At 42.1% G+C, this 25498-nt stretch overlaps 1 protein-coding gene across 1 annotated transcript in view; it reads left to right on the top strand.

The window, feature by feature from the left end:
• slc49a4 (solute carrier family 49 member 4) overlaps window positions 1–25498 on the top strand; it is a 50080-nt gene that overhangs the window by 17117 nt on the left and 7465 nt on the right. Inside the window, exons 5-8 of the mRNA XM_061088523.1 lie at window positions 2412–2520; window positions 10550–10617; window positions 17912–18039; window positions 21458–21640. Of these exons, the coding sequence (XP_060944506.1) occupies window positions 2412–2520; window positions 10550–10617; window positions 17912–18039; window positions 21458–21640 (488 nt within the window). The remainder of the gene's footprint in view (window positions 1–2411; window positions 2521–10549; window positions 10618–17911; window positions 18040–21457; window positions 21641–25498) is intronic.

Raw genomic sequence — 25498 nt, 5'->3', positions numbered from 1 at the left:
TTGATCCCCAGCCAGATCTGCCAAGGACAAATGGCACTTAGCTGATGACACCGCCAGCTTTGAGACTTACACGGAAATATTTCATCACCAGCGGGAAGGGAGGGGAACAAAAATGCCCCGGCTCTTTACCCAGTAGCTAGCGTGTGCTTGCTTACATTTGGCTATATAAATAAGCTTCCAGACGGAGGAAAAGGTGCATGGATATTGATTTCCCGCTGTTGTGGTTAGGTTAATGAAAAGGGTACTGGGAGAAAAGCAAAGCGGCTGCTCCATCACAGAGCTTTCATGACTGTCACTCCGTACTCTCTCCAAGGCCAAATAGCTTCATACTGCGTAGGACAAGACAGGCCTGCAGCGGAGAGACAGGCTGTTTTTGTTTTCCATGTGGAGCAAAGCATTCTGCAAATAGAAGCGATTCATTGTGTGAAGTGCACCAGTGTCAGGGAAGGGGACGGGTGTGGATATGTTTACAGCAACAGTTCTTTTGCTCTACAGCTTCGGTATCTTGGGACAAGTTCCCGCCATAGTTTGCAATTCAAAGTGTGTGTGTGTATGTGTGTCGAGCGTTTGAAGTCTCAGTGGAGATGGGGAGGCCAAAAGTGTTCTCCAGATGTCCCTGCACGATACTGCTCAATATGCTGCCTGCATTGTAATGAACGGAGCAGGTGGAGAATGAACAGCATTAAACAGCATCCATAAACCCCCCAAAAAAAGAGGAAAAACAAAACAATCTATGAATCTGCTGCCTGCTCTGGCAGCCCGGCATCGTTTGTCAGACGCCCAGCGATTGTAATCACATTGTTAGGGTTGAGGAGGTGGCACCGATTTAAATCAGCATGCCACCTCATTGGGCGAAGGTGATTAGTGTGGGTGTTCCAAGTGATTGTAATTGGATTGCATGAGAGTGGAAAGGGGCCATATACCCCGAAGAGGTGAGCTCTCTGTGTGTATGCAGGATATGCATACATAACTAAACATATGGAAGTCTTTTTTTCCCTCTCTCAACAATTCTGTGTGAGCTGATGAGATATAGCAGGCGGCTCCAAACAAAACCCTGCAGCACATCTGTAGCCTGAAGCCATTTATCACAGCTTAGAGACGGCGCTTGTTTTCATCTCCTATGGTTATGTTTGATTTCAATTGATAACCTGATTAGGATTCATCAGTTCTGATCACATTTAACTAGTGCTGAAAACAAACTGGTTTGTAAAAATGGGTAATTGAAATGTAGAAGGTAACATTTTTACCTCCACAGGGGAGGTTATGTTATCACCCCTGTCTGTTTGTTGTTGTTGGTTCGATTTCCATAAAACTTAATGGAAGGACGCGGCCAGGGTTACAGAAGAATTAATTAAAATGTAGATACAGATCTGGATCAGGGGGAGGAGCTCATGTGGTTTTGGTAAGGATCCATATGAGGGGGCAGATCCATGAATTGTTTTACAACTTTCCTTAACATCGTGAGGTGTTTTCAACATTTTCACCGTTCTCCCAAGGTGTAATGCATGGATGTTGATGAAAACAACCAGACGTACTTTTAGAATATGCTGATGTTACTCAGGGTAAACTGTTTATAATCGAAGTTGCTGTGATAGTCACGGTTATCCACTAGTTTCACCTTTTCAGTCTCTGCAGAATGAGACAGGTTTCCATTCAATTTGATCATTTTAAATCAGAGTGTGTGATTTGTTATTGCTAAATCCAGAGTGAACTAATTGAATAATTTCAGGTGAAGAATCAGGCATCTCTCACTCCACCTATTAAACAACACCAGACCATGTCAAGCATTGAGGTCATTAAGAAAGCCTATATAAATCCATAGCTTTGGACTGTATTGTTCAGTCTTAGATGCATTTTGACCTCTGTGATCCCTCTCAGCTTTATTCTGGCAGCTCTGCCCATTAGCTGCTTATCTCTGTGTCACTTAGCTCCGCGGAAGGATAGATCCTATTCTGTGACAGGAGCAGGGAGATGAGCCAGGAGTGTGTGTCTTTTTGCGGTTGTTTCTGCGTATGTGTGTGTAAAGCTATAGTAAAGACCTGGAGGTGATGGCAGGCCTCCAAACTCTAGCGAACAAGAGAAGGAAGCATTCCATTATGTTGCTGTCTCTCTTACATCTCAGGCCAGTGCAGATAGGATGTAAACTGAACTTAATTTTAAGTCTTTTCTACAGAAAATAAATCAGTGGTTAACATTTAAACGAGAGTTGAGCATAATAACCCTCCGTCTTTTCACTGACCGTTATGTTGTCCGGAGTGTTTTTGAAGATTTAACAACGTAATCTAATCATTGCAAAATACCCCTTTCAGAAAACACATCCTATTGTTGGAAGTCAGTACATAAGCTGTAGATGCAAGACTATTTTTCCTGAGCGCACTCGTGAATGTCTATTGTGTGTTTGTCCCCCGCAGTAACTTTCGGTTCCTGATGGTAGCGCTGGCCTATGCGGTCCCCACAGGAGTGATTGCAGGCTGGACAGGAGTCCTTGACATGGTCCTTACTCCGGCTAAAGTCAGTCAGGTATGCAGCCGACCTACACACACACACTCACACCCACACAAGACAGAATAACATATCGCTTTTAATCTTGTTAATGTATTAGGTTTGTATAAAAAGAACATCAGCAAACCAAGGTCACTTTTTTAATTATCTTAATTTATGTTTATATTGGTCTTAGAATATGGTCAGATCTTCAATGAGCAAACCCGATCTATTTTAACCAATGAAACCTCAATCATTATATTCTTGTTGTCCATACTGAAAACATCATTAATATATTCACTATGTAGGTTGGATGTATGTGAACCCCGGTACTAAAGTCATACATACAGTGAAGCAGGAGCCAATGAAAAAAGATTGGAGATGTGGATTAGAGAAAAAAAATACTTTGAACATTTTGAATTTGCTGTTTACAAGATGCATCTGCTAATGTGAACAGTGCCTTTCAAAAGACAGATTTCTGAGGACGTCTTATCGGGAATTGTTGATTTGGAAAAGCTGGAAAGGGTTAGCTGAGTGTAGATATTCATCTGTTCATAGACTAATTGTCTATAAAAAGAGAGATGTTTTAACTCTGTGACTACTTTTTCTACAAGTCCAGCTAAGATGACTCCAAAGGCACAATGTGGGAAAGAAACTGCTTAAAACATAAAAGATTCATTGGAGCTTGTTAACATCTTTGTTCATCAATCCACCGTATGCAAATCATGGTGCGTGTGGGCAGTGTTCATGGCCGGACGTGACGGGGGAGACAACTTCTCTCCAAAAGGAAATTAACAGCTCATACTTAACATAAGTATTCCAAAGAGCACATTGAAACTGCATAATCCTACTGGAAAATGTTTTGTGGACTACAGTTGAGTATGTATGGTGTGAAAAGAGCACTGCATACCCACAAACTTCATCCCAAATGTGAAGCAAAGATTATGATTTGGGACTGCTTTAGCTCAGGGATTTGACAACTTGATATTATTGAGGGAACAATGAATTCCCAAGTTTATCCAGACATCTTACATCACAATGTGAGCTTGGCTTTCGCCCCTGCACTCAGGTCGGACATCAGGACCACTGTGGGCTTCCACCAGAGTTTGCTCTGGAATTGCTGTGCCCAGCCATAGTTAACCAGGTTAGATGATGCAGCAGCACACAATCCATCTTTCGGAGTGGTTCAGTCAGAGCCCAGACCTGACGTAAGATGCTGTGGAATATATTAAGAGAGTCGTTCACACCAGACACCCTAAAATAATGGCTGAACTAAAGCAGTTCTGAAGGAAGAATGATCCAAAATTCCTCCTGTGCATTGTGCAGGTCTGACCTGTAGCTCCTTACTTTTATCTTAGGTTCGGTGAACGTTTACTGGGTGTGTTCATTAACAACACAAACAATAATACTTGAGTGTTATTACCTTACACACGTTGTGTTTGTCTACACCTGTTACCTATATTAAGATCAGATCAGATGGATAATTATTGTAGGAAACACAGGTGATTCAAAAGGGTTCACATCCTTGTCTTGGCACTGCAGCTATGAGCGGGCATTTTCTTACAGCGCATACGTTTCCAAGAAATGTTTGTGTGGGAAGCAATTTCAAACAGCATTCCATCCCAAAGGTGCAATCCTTTGTCAATACTGCTATTTTGGACGTTTTTTGTGAAAATGTGCAGAGTAGGGCAACACTTATTCTGCCCAACACTTTAGTTTTCATCTTGGTAAGCCTTCAGGTGGATTCATTGCAAACAAGAAAAGAATGAAGGGAAGCTTATCAAAGTATTTATGGATAAAAAGGAAGCAGCAAAAGTAGCTTGCCATTTGATTTGCCAGATTTGCTTTTCCCATATTCCAATCTGAGCCTTTCACAAATGTAGCCAACTCAGATGAACAATGGGATAAATAGCCAGTGTGGTTGCTCTTGGTCTCAGTGTTGCATTATGGAAACATTTTCAGAAACTTGTCATGCCTTTTAAAGAGTGAAGCCTGTTATTGTCAACTTAAAACCTAGTTTATTTTTGTCTTCCTTGTCCACTGCTGGCGTGTGGTTTTGTCTCGGCTTGTCCGCACCTCCCCACTTTTTTTGACTTGATGCGCGTCTAGTGTTTTGCTCAACTAGACTGAGCTGAAGATAAGATAAGACCCGCCGACAGGTCTGTTGCTACAGACATTTGTCAGACCCCTCATCAATGAGGGAGCAAAGAGATCCCCAGATGTCACCTGACGGGAGATTGCAGTGACTGTTGGTGAAGATAAGGTATTCTGCAGAAAACCATTAAAGAACCTCCGGGTTTGTCAAGGCAAAGAAGCATGCACAGGCCTGAAGCGTTGCTCATGGGAAAAAAAAGCCAGGGCCAAGCCATTCTGTTTGTGTTTCCTCTTCTTCTTGGCCTTTTCCCCGGTGGTTTGGTTGCTTTTTTCTCAGCTACAACACCAATCATTTAGGAGAAGACTGCACCTAGTCTGTCATGGCACATCATAAAAGCAAGAGGCGTCATGTTGTCATTACATTTGTGTCATGACTAATCTGTCAAACATAAATGGAGCTTCATTCTTCTTAAAGTCAATGCACCGAAAGGAACATATTTAAAATACTGGAGATGACTTGAGGAATAATTATCTGACAGCTGAGCTTGTCTGTAGTGCTTCATCAACTTGCTCTTGCCCTAATTAATGTTCAGAAAGTAATTTACTGTACAAACAACAGATTGAGTCATATTCCCAGGAATCCTAAAAGAGGAAAGACTCAACGCTTCTGTCCATCTTTTGTGTTTGACCCCATCAATTGTAATTCAACATTTGCATGCCTGCTCTTTATCTTCAGTCAGAGACAGTCAAAATAGGAAGTTAAGTAGGGCTGGTTTAAAGGTGCAGGTCAATGAAAAAAAGCTTTGTACTGTTTGAATCTTTCAGGTTTCGACACAGCGGTATGTTGAAAGACAAACTGAGGATTTTTTCAAGGTTGTCATCAAACAGGTGCTACTTAAGAGGATATCACATACAGGAGAGCGGAGGATGAGACACTTCCAGTCACACCTCTCTCTTTATACGCCTGTCAAGAGGGAGCAGAGCGCATGCCAAATCTTCCATTTGTTCTCAAAAGAGTTTTTTTCTTCTCCATATTTCTTTTATCCATGTTAGTTAGGGAGATGAAAAGTGTGTTAAGAATAAGAGTATGTTGAAGTGAGGTGAGAAATGTTACAGGATTTCTTTGGTACAAAACTTTGAGGTTGAAATAAATAAATTGTTCAGTCTTCCAAGGTGAGTTGGAGGAGTACTAATGCAACAGAAGAGTTCTGAAAGTTAACTTTATTCTTCACGCACTGTTTGTTCTCCAAGTCAAATTGAACTGTGGGAAAACAAATACTGATTTGTCTTTTTTTTAATCTCACTATGCCTCATAAGTACTCAAGCACCCATAGACAACATTGGAGACTTCAATGGTACCCCATTCGGATTGAATGGGTTAACCTCATGCATTGCAGAACTTCGTTGTAGTTCCATTGCCTAAATTTGCTTGCATTGCATATCTCTAAGTGGCAGCACAGACACATGCTAAAATGTGGATACCCGATTTAATCTTTGAATGGATATTGTCAACAGGTTTGAAACTATATTAGGGCTCAGGTTGGGTTTTGGCACAAAAAAACTGAAAGCCCATCTGGTTCGGGTTGGGCTGGCTGCAGACAGATTCGGAGAGAAAATTGGGGGCCGATCCAATCTCTAGCACACTAGAAAAAAGGTCCTTTCTGACATGAAATGTCAAAAATGAAGGAGAGGTTGGTAATCAGCCTGTCCTCCAAGGACAGTGACCTGAGGGACACACGTCAGAGAAACCAAGCCTGGAGGGTGGGTGAGCCAACTAGCGTTTCTCTGAAGTTGGCCATGAAAGACAATGCTCTGTTAGCTTTGTCGAAAGCTAAGTTGTGTATGCAGAGTTGAAAATGTTGATTGACACCGCAGCACAAAACAAGCGGCAAAAGCATTAAAGGAACTATATTTTAGTGCTCAGTAACTGATCCTGTTTTCCGATCTGCTGTAAGTTTGTTGAATCTGTCAGGTCCAAAGAAAGACCATGACAGAGAATGTGATGTTCGTAGACCTTTTGCCTCTCTTTATCACAAAGGTTCCATGCATCATGAATTGGAACAGATCTTTTTTGCTTGGCTGTGTTCCTTTGCTCTTTTGTAAATATTGTTGTGATAATTTAAAATATGTAGTAAGAGCCATTGTACAAGGACAATTTTATCTGTTTTAATAATATGCTAATGCTTATCTACAATTTGTTCATTTTTATGCGGTTGGATGCCCCTTTCCTTTACTGATAATTGTTGCATTAAACCGGAGCCAAGCCCACTTTTTTTGTGTAGCCTGTGTAAGTCTGTTACTTTACAAAAGCTTACCTCCATCTATCGCTTACCGCTTATCTTACCAGCTCCAAGTGGGCAGAATGCAAGTTTGCTCATTTTTTGCACATGCTGTGATGCCCCTCACCTACATATCAATTTCCAGCTATCTTGGTTTATTTACACCGTCTGTCCTTGTTGAAAGTTTCTGCCTGAAATTGGAGGTCTCTTTCTTTCCCTCCTTTTCCTGTATATGTACTCTTTGTTTCACAGCAGTGGGTCTGGTGCTGCATGCTGTCGTGCTCATTTCAAATAGAGATTTCCAGCTCTTGGTTCTTCTATCCTGTATTCTCTACCCTCCATAAATCTTTGACAGCATTTATTTTAGATGTTTCTTCGGGGTTCTTTAAAGATAAAGGTACTTCTGTCATCTGTCTTCTCAGCCAGCCAAGCAGTCTCGCTGAAAGGTGACCATGGCTGCTTTGAGGCAGCAGGAGCAGATGTCATTGAATAGAAGAAAGAGACAAATGTTGCCATCTATTGAATGGAAATCAAAAACATGTGCCCATTCAACAGCTGAGGATCCTAAAACAATTGAGTTAAAAAAGGAGAAAGAGAGCACTACAGATGCCAAAAACTGATCCAATGCCAATCCAGCTCTCTGGTCACATCTGTCGTGGTGGAAAATGCATAATTAGGAAACTGGATTGATTCTGGGTGAAGCTGTGGTGGGAAGAGTAACAGCTGGGTGTTGCAGCTAAATGCCACACACCACCTTCTCAACCCCAGCTCTTGTTGTTATAGGGCACAGATGTTGGTGCATTTGTGGGAACCATTTCACTTTACATTGACATGGTCTATCCAGGGTTTGAACTGAATAAGGGAAAGATGGAAAATGAGTTTCAACCTCCTCCTTTCCAGAAATGAAGTCAAAAAATGCTGGATATGAAGGCTTCTATCTTGTCCTGATGGTGACATTTAAGGCCAGAGTCTTGGCAGTATTGATCAGGGAAGGGAGCAGTCATATCAAGAGCCCACTGATAGGCGCAATTGATCAATTTTTTATAGCATCAAGCAACTCTTTCAAACACTCAAGTTACAGGAACAATCTTTAAGAAAAATTCACTTGATGTTTATTTCAACCTTTGAGTTGGACCCATGTCCCCTCCATGAACAGGAAGGAGGCTGGGTTTATGCCCTATTCTGCAGCCAGTAACCAGAGAGTGATTGAGATGCTTTGGCTTCACTTTTCAGAGCTTTAATGTCACCCATCTTATACAGTCTATGGTCCACTCACCAGGCACTGTATTAGGAACACCTTTACCTCTTCTTATACATGCAGTGATCCATTCAGCCAATTGTGTTCGTGATTATAGGTGAGCTAGGAGTTAAGGCCGGAGCATGCTTCTGCGTCGTCAGGGGCCCGCAGGCACGCAGCTGTAACGCAGGACTCGTTGTCATTCATGGTTCTCCAACCGTTGCGCGTGTTGCCATGCAATTCCCCGCCAGAACACTAGGCGCAGTAATGTTTTTTTGTCGAAGTCGGCTCTTCTTCGTGTGTTGCACGAAGAAGAGCGATTTATTTACATCGCCACGGCGGCTCCTCAGAGCCTTTTTCTGGCGGAAAAATCCGCCGGTTAGTGACGGGTTATACTAGTGGACATAGTGTCGGATCTCTTCTGCCAAGTGCTCTTCTATCTGGTCCATATTCGTTCTTCTAAATCCTCCGTGGTTTCCGGGCATGAACCGGAAATGCGACTCCGGAAATGATGTAGTCAGCAGACCAATCACAGCCCTCGCGGCCGGGTGACGCTTGCGGGGCTTTGTCGTCTAGTTAGAAAAATTGGCCGACGCACGTAAGGACGTAGGAAGGGCCGTGAGGGGCCCGGAAGGGCTCCTGCGTCTCCGTTCCCGTGAAAACGCAGAAGCATGCGCCGGCCTTTAGGTTATGCTCTGATAATGCTTAACTGTGTAATTCTTGCTTTGGATCTAATGTGGAAGCGGGATTGTAAAAGATTGTGTAAAAGCAGTGGCCTGCTGAGGTTTGAACATCTGTTCTGTGAGCTCTGCGGGATGGAAATGTGTTCGACCTGCAGACGGAAGGACTGAGCACAGAGCTTAGCATTACCATAATGAGTGCGACTCAGGAAACAGGTGCCGTACTGTGATCATTAGTCATTTGTAATTGTTCCCATTATGGAGATGAGCCATTTAGAGTGCACAGAACTACAAGGCCGATCCAACGTGTCCCGCTTCTTTCAGGTTGTTAGCTGTTTTTATTCCCTCACAAAACCACTTTCAGAGTTCTGTTGCACTGTTTAAGTTTATCAGAGTATAGGTCCTGCCTTCAAACAGAACACTATAACAGACTGTTTTGTAAATGTCCTGGCATTACTTGCAAAGTGGAGGAGGAATACCATGTTGGGGTATAAAGCTAAGGATGAGGTTGTTGGTTATGGTTTTAAATGGCTTATAACAAGAGACTGCAAGAGAAAATTAACGAAAACAAACACGTTAATAGTCGAGAGCCTGAAGACCTGGCTTTTCCCAACCCTAAAAACAGTCCTCTCCAGCTTATTGACACAATCGCAATATACCAGACGTGATTAAGCTTCAAATCTGGTCTTTTTTAGGGTTCCAGGCACTAAGACTATTGCAGTTAATTAACTCTCCACCCGCACATGAAACATCAGAATTTGCATCTCAGAATTGAAATGGCTTGGCAAGCAATTTGTGTTTCGCTTCCTAAATTGGTGCACAAACCGATGTGACAGAACACAGCTTAAAAACCCTTGCATTGGCTCTGTATCGCCTGCATATAGTATAATGAGCAGCAGGTATACAGTAGGTGCCATGGGGATAGTGGGTATCAAAAATGTTGGCTAATTAAGTAGCTCGTTCAGTGTCATTTTTTGGTGGAGGAGGAGTTCCCCTCACGGCGGCACACACGCATGCTTTTCTGATTTAGTATTTAGCGTGTTACGGGCAGTTGGCCCACACAGAACACTCGCAGTGTAATTTAGATAAAATATAATAACATTTTGGCATTCATCACTTACTCAGCCAGAATAAGTTTTACATTTAATAACTTTGATAGTCCACTTTTCTTCATTATAGACTTTCCTGACAGGTCGTTGCAGAGTGTGATTAAACAAAAAGCATCAGATCCTACTTGAGATTCTGCTCCCTCGCCGTCTCATCTCCCATCTGGTTGAATTTGGTCAAATGTGAGTTATTGCCTCGGGGAGATTGATGGCAACCAAACACCTTCATTGGCACTTGGATACGTTCTCGCCTAGGTGCCACACACTGATTGGCTTTGTGTGTGTGTGTGTGTGCATGCGTGCACTTCACCTCATATTGATTCTGCCGCAGTCCCTTGGCCATAAAATGTTTTTCTTTTGACTTTAAGGCCAAGTGTATGTGTTAGCCTTTATCAGGATAAATAGGAAGAGACAACGGTCTGTTGTATACACACACACACACACACACCTGATCTTATACTTATGTAATCTGGCAATTTACCAGACCCACTGACTGACAGGCCGCAGCGGAGTTCAGACACTTGCTCCCTGTCTAGCTCTGTCCTCATAGTCATGATCTGCATGTTGAACACTAAATAACCTTTCCTTTGCTACTCTACTCTACTTTCTCCTTCTTTCCTCGCCTTTTCTCATAGCTCTAACCCTCCATCATCCCATTATCTTTTTTCACAGGTGGATGCAGGTTGGATTGGTTTCTGGTCGACTGTCGGCGGGTGTGTGTTCGGAGTGGCAATGGCCAGGTAAGTGATACTTTGTTTTTTTTATGACGTAACTGTCTCCCTTTGTTGGTTTTCAACATGAAGTTCTACCATATGATTGATGAAGCAAGTTTAGACTGCTGATTTGTAACAGACCTTCCCTAGAATAGGCTCCCTAATTAACATTTCCCCAAAACAGACTCTGTGAACCTGGGTAGCCTGTACACAGCTTACTCATCCATGTTATTATGTAACTCAGTGTTGAAAACAAAATGGCAATTCAGTCTGATTATAAGGCTAATACCAGCCAGCTCACGGAGACCTTGATGGACCCGCTGAGGCATCAAATTAGAAAATAATCTTTAACTGTAACCCCTCATTTACATTTACAGACCTCGGTCGGTCGCAATACTTGTTTCCTACAATATATTCAATGGAGGTGATAAGTATAGAGTTAGCTGTTCACATTGAGCCACATTTATAGGAAATACGCCCAGTTGAATTGAAGTGGAGCAGTGGAGCAGTGAAAAGATTTTTAGATTCTTTACTCTACTCTTAAAGGTCGAGAACATTATTTGTTGAAAGTACCATGAAAAAGTACTTGCTGAAGCAAAAATATGTGATGAAGTGGTGTATATCACTGGTTCCTAACCTCTGACTCAGGACCCTGTAAAGGTTTGTGAGATTATTGGACAAGAAAATACAATTTTTTTCTACATAAGGGGATTTTTTTCTTTATAAAATACTGGATGGTTTTACCTCTTTGTCTAAAAAATTATGAATGTTCAGAAATAGACAATTTTTAAGGGTTAAAATGTTAAGCCTGTTAATAATGTTGGGAACTACTGGAGCTCAATTTAAAGAAGTACAAATTACTTAAAATATGTTTAATTGGTTTATATTGTTTAAAGTCACTCAAACGGGAGAAGAAAATCATTTGATTAGTGACAGGCACAAATCCAACATATCTGCAACCTGAAGGTTGACACACTGTCATAAACCACCTGTTCCAGGAATTATTGTTGATTAGATGTAATAAAGCACAAAAATAGAACAAACTGTCCTTTACATGTAGTGATAATCAATTTAAGTTGTAGACTTTATGGTCCCCTGAAGGAAATTTGTTACACACAATTGCTTTGCCTTTGTCTCTGCTACCTGAATAGCAAGATAGTACGATTGTTCCATTTAAATCTTCCTCACAGTGGTCACTTGTTATGCATATACTTGTAATTTAGACACTAGGAAAGCTGGACTGTTTATAACCTATTAATAACATAATGCATCTGTTCTATAGAAAAGTGGTTGACTTGAGTTAAGGTGAGGTCTCTCTTGCTCTCTTCATCTAATCTACTCTCCTTTAATATACGATCCGAATCCAGCAACACTGCGATAGAGTGAGGGGAATCGACTCTAATGCATCTGCCACTTCACCTCCCTCGATGAATAACGAGCCACACTGCGGAGACGAAGTGTGGAGTCTGCAAAAGCAGCGGCTCTGTCCCTGCTCTGACAGATATACAGTGGAGCCCAAAGGTCTGAGGCCACTTTACCCATTCACTTAGAATAAGGAAAAGTTATGTCAGAGTTTTGGAGCCCACTGTATGTTTAATCGCAGGCTGATGCCAAATCAGCACTTCCAGGCAGCCCCACTGTTTTCTTTAAGTTGTAATCAGAGAAATGAGCCCATAAATCCCACCGATAATCAATGAAACTGTTTTCAGCACAAGATGAGTGTATGTGAACAGAGCTGTTGAATTATCGGTGTTGATTACATTGACTCTGAGTCCAAGGATTGTTTTTTCTTTGATGCTTCATTTGAAAGTTAAATGAAATTAAGCTTCACGAATTGGCTGCATGTTATTTGCTCTTCAACTACACATGGTTGGTAGGATGAGTTTGAACTTGATTATGTCGGTGAGTTGTGTCCAGTTTAGAATTTGTTGATAGGCCAATAAAAATCAGCCGATATGAGACCTTCATTAACATTACGGTATGTGCGTTAACTTTTTCTGTTAAACACATATCAAAACGTTTATTTACAAATTAAAGTGAATTAAAAAAATAATTATGTTTATTTTTAGAGATGTTGAAAATGCCAGGTCTGGCTTTGATGATTACGCAGGTCTATGCAACGATCCGATGCCACGGCTTCAAATTTTAATTTCCCAGGATTTACTACTTCGCCTCTCCAAAAGCTGTCCTGCCACTGGCAAGTAATGTTTTTAGAACTGCAGAGAAAAATTGATTTTCGTTAGTGTAGCGTTAGCAAGCGCTGTCCAAAATGTCAGCAATATTTCACGCTGCAAAGTCCCACAAGTAATGTATTATTGTTAATATGTATCATATGTATGTATATAGCTGATATAGCAGTAACAGAAACCTTTTACTCCTTAATATCTGGAAGATTTTAGATATTTATGTGTATGTATATTATATGTTGTCTGTTTATGTAAAGACAGGGCATTATCTGTAGTATGAAAAGAAAAGTGTCTCAAGTATCAGTGTATTGATATGACTCCGGCTCCATAAATGCTACCTAATCACCAGGGAAGCTGTGATTCCTGCATTTTTGCAGTGAGCTATTGATCATTACTATTTAATGATCACGAATAAAGGTAAAGTTTACTTTGTGGACCAAAAGCAAAAGATGACAAAAGTTGTCTTCCTTATTTGACCACAAAGCCTCTGAGTGACAAATACACATCATATTTTTCCATTGTTATTTTCACTCCAGTTTTCCTCACTCACCCTTAAAATGTGAGGCCATCTTTCTGAATCTATCGATTGTCGGCTGGTTTTGAAAAGTGTTGTTTGTGTGTGTGGCTAAAAGCTGAAATGGAAAGTTACGGATTTATTGAATTCAGGTTGATGGATGTGATCACAATGAAAGTTAATACGCTTTTAAAAAGTAGTTACACAACTTACATACATAATTATTTCATTGTAAGTATTTCAGAAATTCAAGGTCATTTATTGAATTACCATTTATCCTTACACCCTTTCACTGTTTTATAATCTAATGAGATAGATAATAATGGCGGTGGTAAAATCGTGTGATTTGTGGTTGATGATGTAAAACAGGAAGCTGACCTCGTATCGTTAGTCATGGGGCTGATGTCTCCTCTTTGACTGTAAAGTCTATAAAGAAATGAAACGTAGATACAATATGACCACGGTTCTCTGATTCACTTTCAGACAACTTCCTTTTTGTGAGCTTTTAATTTCTTGTTCCTTTCTCTACTCCATTAAAACTAAACACTCAGCTCTTTCCGTCTCCTTCTACATCATCTTGCGGTAACGTGGCATCATTAGACACATTCCCAAGAAAGCCTGTGGTAATGAAGTGAGAAGAGAGCAATGTTTGTCCCCTGTGCACCCACTAGAAGCCCTCAAGATGTTAATGTCTAGATGTGACTTATTAGATGCCGCTAGCCGTCCCTCTCCCTCAGCTGGCACACTACCACGCCAACGCTGAGCACAGAGTTCCACAGGGGGCCAGAAAATGGCCCCCTTTTAAATGATCTTTGTGTTGCACTTTCACATTTTAAGTGGCTGCAAAGCTGCATTTCTTAGGGGATCAGCAGTTGCCCTTTGCCAAAAACATTATTTCATTGCCCGTGTCTTGCCAGTTGAATGGCAGGGAGCTTAATGCAGCAGGCTCAGTCGCTAGTGGAGGATGCTCTAAGGCAGACATGGGCAAAGTAGGGCCCGCGGGCCGTATACGACCCGTTGGGCTTTTTAATCCAGGCTGCCAAACTTGTCCAACTAATTAACTAACTAAACAATTTAGTAGCAGTCAAATGGCACGTACTTATAGCACTTTGTAGTTTTGCTTTATTTTTGAAGAAATCGTACTTTCATGATTCTTGTTGTTCTGGGTTTGAACCCTCGGGGTTGAATGCACTTATTGTAAGTCGCTTTGGATAAAGGCGTCAGCTAAATGAAATTTGCCTGGGAGTGTGGTGTATAGGGCTTGAAAAGGCACATGATCTCCCTTCACTTTTCCCCTTTGCCCTGTGAGCCCTTCTGTAAAATTAGAGGATCCAGGAAACGAAGAGTGGACAATGAGTGCCGAGTGTTTAACACGGAGTCGACAACAAAATACTTTTTCACTGATGTCCAATCGAAGGCTGAATGCCTGATATGTCGAGAAACTGTTGCAGTTTTCATGGAGTACAACATCAGCCGTCACTTTGCTACGAAGCATGCTAACTACACAAGCAAGCAGTCAACGCAAGAACGGTAGGGTGCAGCTCAGAGGTTGGCGACTAATTTACAGACTCAGAAACATTTTTTTTCACAGACAAACTGCGATTAAAGAGTCATCTACCAAGGCATGTTTTTTGGGGGGCATTCGAAATAGCAAAGGCTAGCAAGCCTTTCTCTGAAGGCAGGTTTTTGTTAAATGGCCTTGCAAATAAGTGCTTTGCTACTTGGTAAAGGCCAAATCCTTTCATGTAATGATTTTTCCATGTCATTTATATTTGTTCACAAAAACACTCCATCCATCTGTTCCTGGCCCGGCCCCTCTGTCAAATTTTAGAACCCATTGTGGCCCGCGAGTCAAAAAGTTTGCCCACCCCTGCTCTAAGGTGTGGCACCCGTCTTGGAAACATTCGACAAAACATCTGCCAACTGTTTGATTGTGTTGCCTTGGTAGAGACTGATTGGAGGAGGCGGGGATTTCCCCTCAGATTGAGGAGGGAAAGAATAAATACTAGGGGTCCCTCATTATCTTACCATTACAAGCCCTTGGAAAAGAGGGGAGAGTGGAGGTGTCAGAAAACAGAGCCATGTTATTTCTCTACTCATCACAAAGGTCTTCACCAGACAACACTCCAGGTTAATGAGACCAGATCGAGCAAAAACAAATGAGTATAATCTGCTTCCTGCAAACAGGAACCTGTGATTGCACACTGGTCATCTCATTATGCCGTCTACATCTATTTGGGTATTTACTGAAACTCCCTCACAAAAAACAGACAGACCCAAATGATAATATCACACAGATAATATTTCATTATACCCTGCAGGCACTGGATGAGGAGCAGAAAATGGAATCTGATTCCGATCCCATCTTTATGACCAATAAATCCTGTAAGAGGAGTGTAAAAGATTGGCATTTAATTCTGACATTGCCTCATGAGATGATATGACCCTCTTTACTCACTGAGTAGTGTAACTGGCGTCTGAATTACATTATATGATACCTTTATTAGTGAGTTAGCAATCCTCAACCAATTTATTGGCATTTGCTCTCCCAGACTTGCAATTCTGGAGAGAAGTGTTTTCTTGTTCAATGTCATTTCATAATTTTCTTTATGTCTCTAAATCCGATGAAAACAGAAAAACCAACACGATATTTCACTACTTTCACACGTTTGTGGCAAGTTTTTCTTTTACAATAAATAAACTAGTGCGATGCAGATTTATCGTACAAAAGTTAATTTTCTTTACGGGAGATTGACTTATAGACTGTAATGAAAGAAGAACGACACATTCCCACGCCTTCCCACTATCCAGAAACAAAGTATCCCGAATACAAACGCTGCCATCTTGTGCATTTTGAGCCACGTCCCATCTGTTAACATGGAGAAGATGGGATTCATGACACTTTTTAGGAGCCTTGATTATGTCAATCTTTATATACGCTCGGTGGATTGACTCAAACTAAATTACACTGGCCATGTTTGTGATAATTAAGGAACATTTCAATCAGTGCAACTCACTGAAGTGTTGAGTGTTTTGGGATTACAATAGCGCTCTGTGGCACAAAGGGGTAAACATGACAGGCTTTGACAACACAGGCATTACTTGTTTGTGGCATTGACTGTTGGGTTTGTCTTTTATAGAATTTGTTATCTGTAAGAAAATATAAATAATGAAGGCCTTACCATTAAAAACATGAATATTTAGCTCTGCTCTAATCCAGTGGTTTCCCAAAAAATCCATATTCTGCTCATTTGAATCGCTTCTTATTCAAACTATGTGGCACATGACTTATCTTGGCAATCAGTGACCAAGCTCTTTATCAAGTGGACTCAGGGGCCGTCAGAGGTTGAGTACGCAAAATAAGCTACTTATGGTGATTCTGCCCAGAGGATCGATTGGAACTGATACGGGGGAGTAGCCTGTGATCCGCTCTGTAAAAAGACGAGAGTTTGGCTGTGTGCAAGCTAAGGATTTTTATCCCTCTCTGGCACCGGGGGAGGTTGAAGGGTCGTGGACGTGAGCCAGCCAGTGGCAGATGCGTGATGCAGATTTGAGGCAGAGGAACGAGGCGTCTCTGTGTAGCGGCAAGCTCTGACTCAGCTGCCTTTTTCAGCGCAACCTGCTCAGAAATGTGATGATCTGTTAATCAGAAGAGACAGAATTCATCATGCTATGCCCCTCAGCTCTGCTCTAAATTCTCCCCCAACAATTTGGAGTCCAAAGGTAGCGTGTCCTGTGGATGTCCTGCAAACGGTAATGTGTCGGGGCCATGAATGACAGCTCATAAAATCCCAGAGGACATTAGTGACATCTTAAAATGCCATCCTGGAATATTCTGAGCAGAGGTGTTCTCATTATCCTCCCAAAACATGATTTCCCTCCTCCCCTGGCTCTCAGCATTCTGACACAACTTCACACTCCGCCAAACTAATCAGCCGTTTCCAGCATTTCTTTTTATTCGTGCAATAAGTTAATTGTCAAGTTCAGCGCTCTCCTCTTAAGCATCTCATCTGTGAGCAACAAAACAAAAGTAATTGGTGTCTGTCTTTGCTACAGGCTTCTGTTGCTCCGTCTAATTTTTTTGTAAGCATATGTATGTTTACCCAGAGGAGCAGAAGAGCTAATGAACTATGAGGGTTTGGAAAAGACTACAAAGGGAAAAGCACGATGCCCATCAGAGTTTGACAATGGCCAAATCTCTTGTCTTCCACAATATAACGCAACGCACATCTCAAGTCTGTCTGTTTAGCCGGTGAGACAAATTCAATCAACTCTGGGAATTGTGTCTGCTTGTGTAATGGCAAGTACAATCGACACACTCGGAAACAAGTGGAAGAAGGAAATGATCTTGCTGTTCTCTGAAACAATGCATGTCCCCCGTAATAGAAGATGACACAAGTCACAGAAGCGGCAGACACTGAGAAATGACATGGCTGCTCATTGTTTATGAAGGATGCCTCTTGTTTCTGAAGCAGCTGTCTTCACTCCCTTCAGTAATCTTGTCTGCATTTTGTCCTTGTGCTTTTCGAGATCAGTATCCTGAATATGTTTTGTGTTTTTGACATTCCTCCCTTGTCCTCCCTTGTCCTCCCTTGTCCTCCCCGTCCCTCCCAACACACAGGTTTGCAGACTCTATCAGGGGGATGTTGAAGCTGATCCTGGTGCTGATGTTAGCAGGAGCCTCACTGTCCTCGACCTGGTTCACACTCACCTGTCTGAGCAGATACACTCACCTCCCGTCCACTGCAGGTGGGTCAAAAAGCAGTGTCGCTATCAAGGTGACATTGCACACACAGACAGTGCAGCTGTTGAGCTCTGACACGACCCAGAGCCAAAGTGAATTGAGTGGGCAGGTCGGTGCTTTTGCCCAGATAGATTTGCCAAAGGCCGGTCAATCCACTTTGAACTAATATGTGGAGTCTGCTGTTAGCTGCAGCACATGTGTGTTTTCTATATTTCAACTTCAACTACATATACCCCAGCATGTAAGTGAGTAGAATCTTTTCGTCATTGCACCAAATACGGACCTCTACTCCTGCACATTGCTTTAAAAGACAATGACAGCCAACAAAACAGGCTGAAAATAAATCCATCCATCCATCGATCTCTACCACTTATCATTTAGGGGTCACAAGGGTCTCGGTGAGAGGCAGGCTACACCTTAGACAGGTCGCGAGTGTATCACAGGGCCAACACCACAACAATATTCACAGTGTCTCCAACCAACAGAACCTTAGTCTATGTCTTTGGCCTGTGAGTCAAATAAGTTTGATTATTGCATTAAATAATCATAATTCTTACATTAGATCCAATAGATATTGCCTGAGAAACACAGTCATCATATTGAATATAAAGGATCAATGTCATCCTAAGGTCATATCAATTAGGTCACGTGCAATAACGGTACAAACTGCTACTCATTCAAAAGTATCAATCCATGAGTAGATGTCAGTGATAACTCCATCAGAGACATAAGTGGACTTTGCTGCCTTTCCCGAAGCCAAACAAGCATATCGTTCAAAGCCACTGATTCTAGCTATCATCATCTATCATCATTCCCCGAGCCCTGGCTCTTATCAGAGTCACTGGCCGTCTGCAGCAGCCAGGCTCCAACCCAGCTCATCCACCTGGCGTGTCATACAAGAGGGTGGCGTGATGCTGCAACACAATCTGCCAAAACCACTCGTTATCCCAGCGGGACAGACGCACACGCACACACAGATCAGCTTAATCTGCAGTTCCTGGGAACACCTGACCATTTTTGGGCGAAAAAAACAAACGTTTCCATAGAGGTTGACATCATGATTCATTCATGCTCACCTTCACGTTGCTTGTGCAAGTATGTTTTTAAAGCAACAAAACAATTGATCCGGCCGGAGGTAGATTTCTTCTTCTCTTGTCATCAAGCTGACAGTAGAGAGGATTGGAGAAACTGATGTGGAATGTCATGTTAATTTGAAATATTCTCTCGTTTATTCCTGGCTCTTGTCTTCTAACATGCGATCATGTGATATAAGTTTTTAGCGGAAGCGGTCGTGGTTCAGGTGGTTCAGTAGGCTGGCCCTGGTTCCCTTGTTTAGCCTTTCGGTCCCCCATGAACGTGGTTTTGTCAGCAGGGACATCCAACATAGGTAAAAAAAACAAATCCAAATCAAGTATGCAGATGGTGATCCACTCATAATAAAACCGCGGCAAATAAAACAGGTGGGGGGGCCGGGGGATGTGATGCATCTGACCAATATTGAGAAGCAGGTGCAGTTCACTGTCTGTGGCACGAGCGCTCAGGCGCCACACTCGAGCCATTGTAGCGCACACGGAGCAGCTGGTCAGCGCTGTATCTGTTAAAATGTAATGTTGGCAAAATAAGGGAAATATGAAGTCATAATGAATGTCAATGTTAACTTTTCTTTAGGCTTGAGATCAATTTTCTGTTCTTTAGTGGCTATGAATGCTCAGTTTTGTTTGGCTGCAGCCATATGTGTGCAGCATTTCCAGTTAGCATCTACCTTTCGAATGTGTTAAATATGGACGCAGTCACAATCCTCACAGTTATTTTCAGGCTTTGTTAATCACAATGCATGTGCTAAATTCAGGTATTTGTATTTACTCCTCACAAAATTGTCGCACTCGGGTAGAAACGATATTGCATATTCACTAATGCAAACGTACAAAATGGACAGTGTGTGTTATTCTGCACACAATCCTCAGTGCGCACTGTTAGTAGATCAACTTGCATGCTTATTTTTATTTGCACCCCTAAATACATACATGTCAAACCCTTAGTTGTAACATGACACGTAACATCATTTCTAGAAACAACATAGTTCTTCAGACCAGTGAGGTGCATTCTAAGTTCCTCAGCTGCTGTGATCTCCTGCTCCCCTCTGGGAGCTGGCTGTAGATAGCCTTGTTTGACAACCCAAGGGGGGAAGGAGCAGTGGTTCAAGTGCTCTTGGAGGTTCGATATCAGTGCTTCATTAGGGTTCAATAAAAACAAGCGGGGGAGGAGGCTGGCTTTGATGGCTGCATGAGTGCCGCTTGGGTTCCTGTCACAGGCAGGCGGGTCACGCAAGGGCCCTCAGAGGCGCCGTGATTAAAGGGACGTGGAGGCTAATGGGGAGCTCATTTGGACCAATCTGCACTGATAAGGGAGATGGAGGCTGCCGGGATGCCACCGAGGTGATGGCTTAATCTCTCAGCACCATCCACTCTAATACTTGTTCACACGTTTTACTTTTGGTTCCGGCCAAAGGAGCTAGACCCTGAGACGACCATGCACTCTGAATGCAAGTAAACTAAAAGCAGCAATATGTGACTAAAATAAATTAAAAAGTCTAATTGAATTGCTGTCAATGTGAAATCAATTTAAAATGTTGGAAGGTTGGCTGATTTACTGATTTGTTAAAAAAAGCCTATATGGATCTTCCTAGGTGTCTGTAAGGTATCATATACAACTAGAAGGTCCCCCAAAGACCAACAGTCCAATTCAATCATCCTGCTACAAATTGCACACATATATCACAATAGACATGCATTTTATTATTCCCTAGAAAATCAGTGAACATGTCAAAAAATCTCACATTGTTAAAGAGAGTGATAAAATAGTTTCTTAGATCCCTCTGACTTCTCACCAGAATTATGTTGCAACCTTTCTCCAAAGTCTCATTGAAATCTGTTTGGTCAATTTGACGTAATGCAAACAAACCAACTCACAGATGCAAAAACATCTCAATCCTTCCTAAAAGTGAGCGCATGACCCAAAACACACAATCCTGACATATACAACTTATTATGTGACACTACAGACCAAGTGAAGGCAACTATAAACTTGGTGAAAATGTGAAATGATGCTATCTTGTTGCAAAGTGGCCATTTCCCCTCGGAGCCCCTATAGTATTTTGATTGGTTTCAAGTAAATTGCCACCTCAAGGGGCGGCACTCTGAATGAAATGTTTCCGGATGAGGGTTCGTCATAAATCTCAGTGCTGTTGAGAACAAATGATTCAGTAGGAAGCTTCAGGATGGGCATAAATCACCACTGCTGTTCCATAAACTTGACTTGTATGCCAATGTTTTCCAACAGTTGCTCAGATGGTGTTTGACGCCCAATTACATTAAAGTTCCCAGTTGAACCGCAGCTCACTTTTTACCTTTTGCCCTTTTACAGCCATCCTGTACACTTCCTGCATCCTGGTGGGCATTTTTATCAACAGCAGCGTGCCAATATTCTTCGAGCTCTTTATTGAGACGGTGTACCCGGTCCCTGAAGGCATCACCTGCGGAGTGGTCACTTTCCTTGGGAACCTGGTCACTGGCCTGCTCCTCTTCTTCCTCACCTTTTACTGTACAGGTAAGACAGAGGGACTGCATGTGTAGTATAATGCAATTTTCTGTTCGAACCCGAATCCCGATTACAGGCACATTCAGCCAATGCTACTGAAATTCAACCAAAACCCGAAAATCCAACCCGGCCCATCTCAAGGCATCCGCATTCTAGTGTGAACAAATGAGGAAACCGTACGCCATGAAAACTTTTACTTTTACTTTGCTTTCATAATATTTTCTAAATACAAAAAATGTTCATTGATTCATTTTCTGCACCCCCTAGTCCCTATGGTCTTGGTGATAGGAAAAAAAACACTTCAATGATTCTTTTATAAGTCTTATTTCTGTCAATAGAAAACATCCAAATGTCTTTTATTCGCTCCCTCCCCTGTAGATTTCTCTCACCTCCCAAAAGCCACAGGGTCCTTCATTTTCAAAAATCCATTTGAAGCCCTGCAGATGCTGCCGATAAAAGGCGGACGGTGTGAAAATTAGGTTCCAATGCAATTGACACATTCAGCACAAAGAAAGAAAAACTTCCTTTTTCCTTTAGCCCCAGATTTTGCTCTGAGTCGGCTGCCTGACAGCATTTGATATAATAATTTGGGGCCACAGCCGAGAGGACAGCATGTCATCTGCTTCTCTTCAGACTCTGCGGCTTTGACAGTACAAGTGAATTCTTAAGTAAACCCGGCTCAGTCATCCATCTTAGCGTCTGTTGGTATGTGTCAGTGTGTACTCAGGACTCGAGTTATGTTCCATGAGAACTGCTTCTCTCTGAACTTTGCTTATCTGTCTTCCATTTCACCCCTCCATGTACCAATCAGCTGGAAACACTGATCCATCCTTGACCTTGACACACACACTCACTCACTCACTCACACACGTACACTCACACTCACACCTTCTTTCCTGTGTGTTCAAGTAAATAATAAGAAAATTCTCAGATCCTCGTAAATATTCATGAGCTTCATCCTCCTCCTCCTCTGCCAAATCCTTCTGAATGCTACAAGGCCACCGACAGCTGCTGCCTAACAACTATATCTTCATCCTGCCTTCTGGCTTCTCTTGCCAGTGAAGGTGGATAGGATTCTTGTTTGACCTTAACAGCCGTGGGGCCCAGCAGCCCACTGGGATAGCTAACAAGTACGACAGCCATAGCAGGAAAACAGCTTGTCTTGTCAAGAACAGCAGGTCTCTAACATGGCGTGATATCAGCATGGGACGAAATTAAGGCGGAAGCTAAGGATTATCTTGATTCTGGACTAATCTGTGTATCATATTTTCTGATGGATTGATTAATAGTTTGTCCTATAGGATGCAGAAAGTAATGAAAAAGACTCATGTAAAGTTCATCTAACATCTGCTGATAGATTTCCACCAACACTTTATAATCAACAAATAGTTCCTGCATTTTATTGTTGCTAATACAGCTTATAACTGAACACTGATCAGTACAGGAAAGCCCAGGTATCAGTTTTTGTGTCAGGGCTAAAAAAAAGTCTGATCTCTGAATCTCTAATCTAAATAGTTGAGGATGAAGCTAGAGGGATGTCCACTAAAAACAATGGTAGTTTAGTGATAACATAAACTTAAAGGATACTGTTAGTTGGGATTTAAATGACAAGCAGTGTGTGTCTGTCAGTTGTCCTTTTGCTGAAGAATCAAAGATTAGACAACAATATTCCAGGTGTGTATATATTGCAGTTTAGGTAGAGCAGTGCTAGGCCAACACACACACACAAACACATACACAATCAATCAATCACAAGTAGAGTAGAACTCGTTAAAAAAACATGGCGTATCCTCTGCTTGACACTTCTCTCCACGATGTTGCACTAAAGAGGCTTGGTGCGGATGAAGGTGCATCTCAATGTGTTGCACGTTATGGGTTTGGCGTGTGTGTGGGCGTGCAATGAAGTGTCTGATGTGCTGAGATGGATCCTGACAACAACCTTGTGGCAGCTGGAGAAAAGATCAAACTGGCTTGATGGAGGCTTTCGCTGCAGTTTTCTTCACTTCACTAACCCTGCAGTTGACTAAAATACACAAATTAGTTTTTTTAAAGCAGGTATTAAACCATCAAAAAGGCAATGAACCCAAAACGTTGAGCTTAGTTAGCTTTTCTCTCTTCTTGGTGTTGCGTTCAAAGTCACAGATGCCAGAAAACAGGGAACTTGTGCTTTTGACATCGTTTGGAACCAGAGTCTGCCAAGTAGTGATCGTGGTAGGGACTAGGGATCATTGGATACACGCTCCATCAATGGCGGGTCAGTCTCGGGTCTCATTATGGCGTTTCATCTTCTTATTATATCATCAAATAGACAAAATTATCACTTGTTCCTACATCAGTGTGATAAGAACAACCTAAAATGACTAACATGGATGGACATGTATTAAAGCTAGCCACCGGGGGGCAATCTAGATGAGTGGGTGTCACTTTTGGGCGGCTGTCATGTCATCCATCTCCATGTCCATCATTGGTCTCACACAGTAGAAAAGACATGACATTGATTTTGACTCATGTCTACTCGAATCGATGGTGACGTTAAAACACGGATATTGTGCAGTCACTGTAGAAAGGGAATTGACGACCTACACGTTTCCTGTCCTGTTTGATAACCAGCTGCAGTCTGTTCTCCTGAAGTGATCACTCCTGTGAAGATGAATTGGATTATTATGTGAAATTCCCCTTGGAAGTTTTCTAGTGGGCCGTTTCATTACTATAATTTCCTCTCTTGTGTCCCATAATGGATTTGGAAAAAAAATATGCAGACCTCAGAACTGATAAATTCTCCATGAGCCTCATCTTTTAGAAACCCTTTCAACTCCTGATATTGAAAATTGGCAACTTTTGCCTTTTAAAGATTTCCATCTATTTCCAGTTTATAGTTCATTTTAGGGTTTTCCCTTTGGCTGCCCATTGCCTCATTATGCATTCTAAATTATGGCTCTTTATCCCCTGCGAGGGAAGAGACGTTCATGAATTTAGCACCGTGTCCATTTTTAATATCCATGAGAGGCCCGGTCTTGCTTCAGTGATCCTAACCGGCCTCTTGACTCTGTTTTCATGTTTCTAAAATCTCCCCTAAGTCTCCGAATCATGTGACTCAGAAACATGAGTGGAAACCTCTGGGTCGTTTATCCACGCTTGTTGCTCTTTCTCAATTTCATCTTCTGAGTGTTTGTGTCATTTAGCCCGGAGCGTTGAGTGCAACACAAAGCAGCAGAAAGGTATTGTGGAGCAACAGAGCCTCAGAGGTTCTGTGGAGGAAGGAGGAAGATGAAAGATGAGGCGCGAGGGGAGGGGTAGCGCCGAGTTTCCGTTCGGAGACTTCTGCATCAGGGGTAAAGCAGAAATTATTCAACACGGAGAAATAATTGCTGCAGTTCTTACGTCCCGAGCACCTTTTTTTCTCTCTTTCTACTAAACTTTGCATTCTCGTCTGAAGTGAAAATACCTTTGCAAACTAACTTTTTCCACCCGCCCCGTAAAGACCACGGAGGTGTCTAAACAACACAAACAGCCTCAGTCACCTCTGGGAGAATAAAAAGCGTGTTTTTCCCCCAGTTTGGAATCGTAACAGTTCAAGGCAATGCTAGCGGGGTAAATACACAGTAAACACTTTCAAAACACACGGCAGACTACGGTAAATATTTCCACATGCATCATAATGAGAGTGTTTCTCGGTTGGTCATCACACAGCTTGTCCATGTATCTGTAGGTGCGACCCCAGTCCTCTAAAACAATTGCTGAAGTCGTAAAGGAGAACCAAGCCACATTAATTATAACGCCGCATTGACCTCAATTAAAACTGATTAAGGCCATCATTCGCCTGTCGACTCCTGTCTCTCTCTTCATCTGTAGCTCTGTTCTGCTGAC

Source organism: Limanda limanda, chromosome 16, assembly GCF_963576545.1.
Source record: "Limanda limanda chromosome 16, fLimLim1.1, whole genome shotgun sequence".
Lineage (NCBI taxonomy): Eukaryota > Metazoa > Chordata > Actinopteri > Pleuronectiformes > Pleuronectidae > Limanda > Limanda limanda.
This window is presented reverse-complemented; position numbering and strand designations above follow the sequence as displayed.